Genomic DNA, 6,706 nt, shown 5'->3' on the forward strand with positions numbered 1-6,706 from the left:
GAAAGACTCTTTTAAATGAAGCATTTCCCTGCATAATAGTATACATCCTATGTTCCTTTGTGTAAGAGTAAATTTTAAGTAGAATTAGACAAGTAACACTTTAAGTGACTGCTTTGTCAACTGATTGATACATGCATACATGGGGCTGAGCCAAAATGAACAAGTAGGGCTCAGCATCTGTAAGTGTGACTGGCTTTTATTACTTATAACAAGCACTTGTTTGTGCACTACTGTTGTTCTTTTAACATTTATTGTGTGTGTTATATGTATGTGCATATGTATGTGTGTGTTTTGCATGTGAGCATGCATGTGTGTTTGCACATGAGCCACAGTATACCTGTGGAGGTCAGAGGACAGCTTCCATAGACTGGGTCTCCCTCTCCACCAGGTGGATTCTGGAAAGTGATTGAGCTCAGATGATCAGCAACTGCCTTTACTTGCTGAATCATCTTTTTGGCCTTTTATCGGTGCTTTTTAAAAGTTAGCATACTTGGGGCATGGTGGTGCACACCTCTAATCCCAGCACTCTAGAGGCAGAGGCAAGGGGTCTCTGTAACTTTGAGGGCAGCCTGGTCTACAAAGGGAATTTAGGACAGCCAGGGCTCTTGTTACAGAGAGAAACCCTGTCTCAAAAAAAGAATGAATGAATGAAAGAAAGAAAGAAAGAAAGAAAGAAAGAGCTCAAACAAACAAACAAACAGACAAAAGTTAGCATACTGTCAGCCCCTAAATGAACATGTAAAAGATTTAAACACTAAGAAAACCTCTCCCTCCTGTTATCAGCCACCAGGGCATGAAGCACCAGGACCTTCAGATACCTGGAGGTAAAGGCGTTTTCTTTTGAATCAGGACAACCGCAACCTTTGTGTTTCTCCCTTGCAAACTTTGCCTGCAGCAGAAAAATAACAATATAATTAATAAAGCGGCTAATTTGTCTTAGTTAAACTATTTCAGATGTCACTTGAAACACAAACTTCACAGTTCAACTGAAGGTAAATTTCGATAAAACCAGTAAGATCAGAGGAAATCTTTTCCTACAAACGACTGCATTCCCACAATGTATTCCCCTAATGTCCTCCGTTTTCAAAGTATAGTCCTGCATCAACCTTACAGGCTTACTAAATCTGCTTTAAAAGGGAAATTCGAGGGCCAGCGAGATGACCTAGGTTGACTCCCCAACCTCACATAGCACAAGGACAGACCACACTCCCCCAAACAAGACCTGCCTCCCAAATAAAATAAACAGATGTAAAGATTTTAATGTGAAATCTTAACAGACACTTCTTAATGACAATTATTTAACTTACTTCTTAATGCTATATTAGTCGTCTAGAATAATTATCTTAGAACTACACAGTGATAAAGCAAAAGTCTTATGGGGACCAGTGAGACGCCAAGGGGGTAAAGGCTCACTATGGACGCCTGACAACCCGAGTCAAAGTCCCAAAACACATCTGAAAGTTGAAGGAAGGAACCAACTCTCCATGGCTGTCTTCTGACGCCCACACATGAACACAAATACAACTCATGCACAACACATACACAACAAAGATGAGTAATTTGTAAGAGTCTTATGAGAGTGCTAGAGAGATGGCTCAGCAGTTAAGAGCTCTTGCTGCTCTTCCAGAGGACCAGAGTTCAGTTCCCAGCAACCTCTGTGGGGTGGCTCACAGCAGCCTACACCTCCAGCGCCAGGGGATGCGGTGCTTTCTTCTAGTCTCTGGAAGCACCAGCATGCATATGCATGCACACACATTCACATGTACCATGTATACACATATACATACATACACATAATAAAATATATCTTTTCTTTAAAATGTTCTTTGAAAAAAAAGTATTTTTCGAGGCCTGATAGCAAATTGTTAACTCCCAAAGATATCATAGTATAAAACAAAAAGTTGGAATTTCAGGCTAAATTGTCTTCTAAATTTCTTCACACCCCTGGCACTGTATAGTTAATACTTACATTATCTCTTAGAAACAGAACAAGTTTCAGTGGAGGTTAACAATCTCAAAGTAACCACTGCACTGTAAACGGTTTTCAGGTACTTTAATGAATGTTTGTAAACAGCTGAGAAATGGCTCAAGGCTAAGTGTGTTGAAGGACAACTGATCACAGTGTGAACCCCGAGACTGTGTACTGGAAAAGCCTGTTTCCAGTTTGGTGTGGCTTTAATCCAAGAGCTTTCTGTGAACAGTCAGCCATAGGTCAAGACATGGAGCAACCAACCAGCTGACAGGGAATGAACAGAGGAAAAAAACAGAAACTAAGAGGAAGCCTAAAGGATGGATAGAGAGATGCACAGGAAGTAGAAAAGAGGGACGTTCAATGTGAAGGTTGTTAAAGACAGTATGGATAAAGAGAAGGGGCTTCTTCCTTCTGGGATGCTGGCTGCGTAGGAGGGTCAGCTGAGTGCTTTCTCTGCCTCTCTTAGCTAGCAAGATTTCACACCAGCATCTGGCTCCTGAGTCTTTATTGGTAAAATTGAACGTTTGGGATTTCGTTCAAAACATCAGAGTGCTTGCCTAGCACGCACAAGGTTGCATAACCAACAGTCACTTGCAAGTACCACCGCGGCCTGCCAGCGCCGTACCTGACGATTTCCACCCGGGTGGCACACTCAGATTGCTTTTCTTTCCACTGAGGCTCGTCCCAGTCCAGCTCATAGAACACAACCACCAGTGCCGGCACCAGATTCAGATGCTTGTTCATCCAGCCGGTCTTTAAGATCCCTTTAGGTATGTACCACTCATAGGACGTTCTCTGCCAACAGTGACAAAACTGGGGTTATCTGATAAGAAAAGACACAAAAACCACCTCCGGGGGCCTTTACACACTTGCTTCACTCAGTGTGCACACTGCCCGTGTCTCAGATGAGAAAGTCAGCCCATCAGAAGTTAACAATGGATGTAAGTGCCTTTAAGTGCTAGAGCAGAATCTCAACCACACAGACACCACACTGAGTGCGAGGAAGAAAGGCCAAAGCGAAGGAGTCCTAGTCACGCCAGGGGTCTTGGCTGGTGTGGAGTAGTCAGCCCGTTTCCAGGTCTACTTCTATCCTTATCAAATATGGAACCGATCTGAAACCCACTATGGCTTCATCTGTCTACATACCTTCAGGACAGCACTTCACCTTACCTGTGGATAAAATAAATCTGGTCTGAAAACTTATGAAACTGAACCCCACTGCAAAGGTCATGGGTTCTATATGGCAGTGGAAAGGATGAACAGCTAACGTGGGGCCTTCCTTTTGTGAAGACTTTGTTAAAGTTAAGGAGATGTGGGGGTCATTTTAATAAAAAAAAGGGGGGTATAGGTGGGAAGGATACTTTCTGCACAGCCTAGGACTACCTGAGCTCCATCCTCAGGGCCCACATGCTAGAAGAGAACTGATACTACAAGTTGTCATTGGACCACACACACATACACACACACACATACACACACACACACATACACACACATACACACACACACATACACACACACACACTAATAAATACATTTCTTTAAAAAGAAAAATATAGGCTCATAGTATAGTAAGCAATGTAAGTAGTCCTTTTGAGGTTAAAAATAAGTGCTATTAAACATATACCTATATTCCATAGTACATGAAGACACCTGTTTTCCCTTAGGTACAACAGTCACCTTCGCCCTGATAAACTCAGGGGTCGTCCAATACACACGACAGAAACAGGGCTGAGAGTATGAAGAGGACAGGGACTATGAATGACTGCACGTGGTCCTAAGGCCATTACCTTTGATCGACATTTTGGGTATTCATGGTCGCCTGGGAGCACCTTGAAAGAAATTGGTACCCGATCAGCTCTCCGATTGGCACAGAAAGCATCCCAGACTGCTCGATGGACAGCATTGTACACCAAGTCAAGGCCGGTGAGTGTAACAAAAGCCATAGGCCGGCAACATAATTCCACAGGGAAGTCCCACTGTGTGGGGCTCATGTTTAAGACGTCACAGAAAGATCTGAAATACAAATGTCAGTATGTTCATAATTAATTCTAAAAACCAGGATCAATATCTAAGCATTACAAGAAGATAAAAGGCTCTGCATGTCCATAGTCCAGCAAACAGAAAAGAACAAAATGAAAACTTTAATTCTTCAGTTAAACTTATTAAAATTACTAACTGCAATGTATGGCGGTGGTGGCGCATGCCTTTAATCTCAACACTCAGGAGGCAGAGACAGGTGAATCTCTGTAAGTTCAAAGCCAGCCTGGTCTGCACAAAGAGTTCCAGGACAGCCAGGGCTACAGAGAAAAACTGTCTCAAAAAGCAAAAAACAAACAAAAGTTCCAACCCTGGCAAAAAAAAAAAAAAAAAAAAGACTGTAGTCAATTTTCAGACCAATTCACCATTTATAGCACTATTTCAAAATATACATTAAAGTTTGGGGTGAACAGACTAAGAAAGCAGGTAACCGATGAAATTAAAATAGATCTAGCCTGGCATGGTGGCACATGCTGCAATCCCAGGGCTCATTGACTTACATATATAAGAAATCCAACTTCCTCTGATTTCTCTGGAATTCCAAACATCTAATTTCTCAATGTTTAGAATAGAATTCAAATAACATGTGCCTTAACTAATAGCTTTTTTCTTGCTTTTCCTAATATAAGACGATGTAATAGGTAAAAGAAAATCTCTAGGAGAAACACTGGCAATGAATGAAAAAGTGTACAACATGTTTCTGTTATGTCCTATAGCTAACTCTACAATAAATGCAGGTGTGCGCTGACCTTAGAAAATGCTTATATAAAAATGTGCTTATTTCAATCACCATATTTTAAAAATGATTCCTTATTTCTGAAAGGACTTATCATATGCTTCTTTAAAGAAGTGACTGTCACCACCACACTACACAAAACACAGCAGGAGAATAGTGAACTGTAAAATGCCACTTGTTCCCTGAAATATGGATTATCTCTAACTGAAAAGTTAATCACCTTTACTAGTTAGCTATCTCCTGCTTAAGTGTTAAAGGAGCAACAGGCATTGAAAAATGATTTGGGAAGCTTACCGGGGAAATGACGTACATCTACAACATAAGCTTGCAGAAGTGCTTTGAAAGACTTTTGGGAGGGGCTGTGCTACGGGGACAAAGAAATGCATTAATTCTGTGGATTTTAGGATGAAGAGCAAAATAGCCTAGGAGTGGTCAAAATGTACTATGGCTACTACATTTGCCTAACACCAAACAGTTTGGACAAAAGTGTGATAGCACTTATTTCCCTGAATAATTCCAGAGGTTCAAAAGAAATGGCTGTGGTCCTTGAATGTGGAGTGGACAAGAGAGGAAGTTGAAATAACTTACAACGTTTTTAAATTAGTTCTGCAAGAAAGGAATATAGTACGAGTCACATAAATAATGTTAAATTTTCTGGCAGTTACATTAGAAAGTAAAAGAGAAGCAGGCTCAGAAAGCAAACTCCTGTAAAGCCAACACTCAAGAGGCAGAGGCAGAAGGATTGCTTCAAATTCCACAGTCTATAGGGCAGCTCCAGCCCAGCTAGGACTATGGCGATGTCAACTTCCATCCCACACCAAAAAAATCAAAATAAAAAAAAGAAAGAGAAAGTTCTGTGATTTTAGTTATGTGCCATTTAAGCCAAACATATTCTGCAAACATCATTATAAGTTATCGGTGAGCTTTTTGTGTACAGTCTTCAAAGTCTACGTGTATTTTATACTCATAGCATGCCTCAGTTCAGACTGGACAATTTCAAGGGCTCTATAGTCACCCGTGGCTACTGCCTACCCCACCTGACAGTGTAGCTCTCGGCTACAGCCAATCTGTTCCAACAACGTCATGAAAACTGACTGCATCAGCAACCCCTGCCGCCACAGTCTGCCTTACAAGCTTGGCACTTGCAATGGCCCTGCTTATGTTGTCGATTTCCAAGGGATGGGGCAGGACAAGTGCTGACTGAATAGAATTCAATGACACACAGGAAAGAAATACTTTCCTGATTTCCTGGAAAATAATGGAGAAACAAAGCAAACTACTGACAAGGAGGGTACAATACAGAAGTCCAAAGTAAGTCCTCAACATCAGGGAAATAATGTGACAGCTAGCGTAGAAGAGAAACAAGCTAGCCCAATCAAAGTATCTGCTAAAGAAGACGGCTATCAATAAACAGGTGGTTCAAAGGGCAAGATGTCGGCTAGCAGGCAAAGATTCAGAGACATCCAACTGCAAAAAGATCAAACGAAGGAGCATAGCTTGGTGAAGGAAAGGGGATAGATAACACAACCTGGGTGAAGACACTGTCCTCAGGGTCGCAGCATTCAGCTCTGATAGCTGCAACTGGGAAAGGAGAATAACCTCACAGCCCTAGAAACGGACGCAACCTTCTCCATCACTCCCACCTCTCCATCTAGAAGTACGCGATTTCTTCTTTGCAGTTGAAGGAGAAATGTCAAGTTTGCACCCGTGGACGCCACAGGAAAACGCAGGCCCCCAAGCCAGCCGGGTTGGCCCGGAAGGTCTCTGGGCCCAACTCACCCAGGCCACACGCCCTGGACCTGCTGCGGCTACGGCGAGTCGCCGTCAGCCCCGAGAGAACCGGGAGAGCCACGCAGAGGCGTCACAGAACGCGGCCACCGAATCCCGACAGCCCAAGCTTCAGAGCCGGCTGCAGAAGGCGAGACTTCCTTTTCCCCGCCTCCGCTGGCACAGGAAGC

General features: G+C 42.7%; 1 protein-coding gene across 2 annotated transcripts in view; it reads right to left on the reverse strand.

Moving 5' to 3' along the window:
• Positions 1 to 6,647, reverse strand: part of TRAPPC11 (trafficking protein particle complex subunit 11) — a 42,716-nt gene extending 36,069 nt beyond the window's left edge. The window contains exons 1-4 of one of the 2 annotated variants that reach the window (XM_084760141.1): positions 6,528 to 6,647; positions 3,763 to 3,988; positions 2,598 to 2,767; positions 819 to 889 (exon numbers count right to left, since the gene is read on the reverse strand). In XM_084760141.1, the coding sequence (XP_084616267.1) occupies positions 819 to 889; positions 2,598 to 2,767; positions 3,763 to 3,966 (445 nt within the window). In that variant the 5' untranslated portion in view covers positions 3,967 to 3,988; positions 6,528 to 6,647. Of the gene's footprint in view, positions 1 to 818; positions 890 to 2,597; positions 2,768 to 3,762; positions 3,989 to 6,391 lie in introns of both variants that reach the window. The other variant, XM_084760140.1, reaches the window with a different exon arrangement.
• Between the last annotated feature and the right edge of the window lie 59 nt (positions 6,648 to 6,706).

Source organism: Acomys minous, assembly GCF_964271855.1.
Source record: "Acomys minous genome assembly, chromosome: 15".
NCBI classification, from domain to species: Eukaryota; Metazoa; Chordata; class Mammalia; order Rodentia; family Muridae; genus Acomys; species Acomys minous.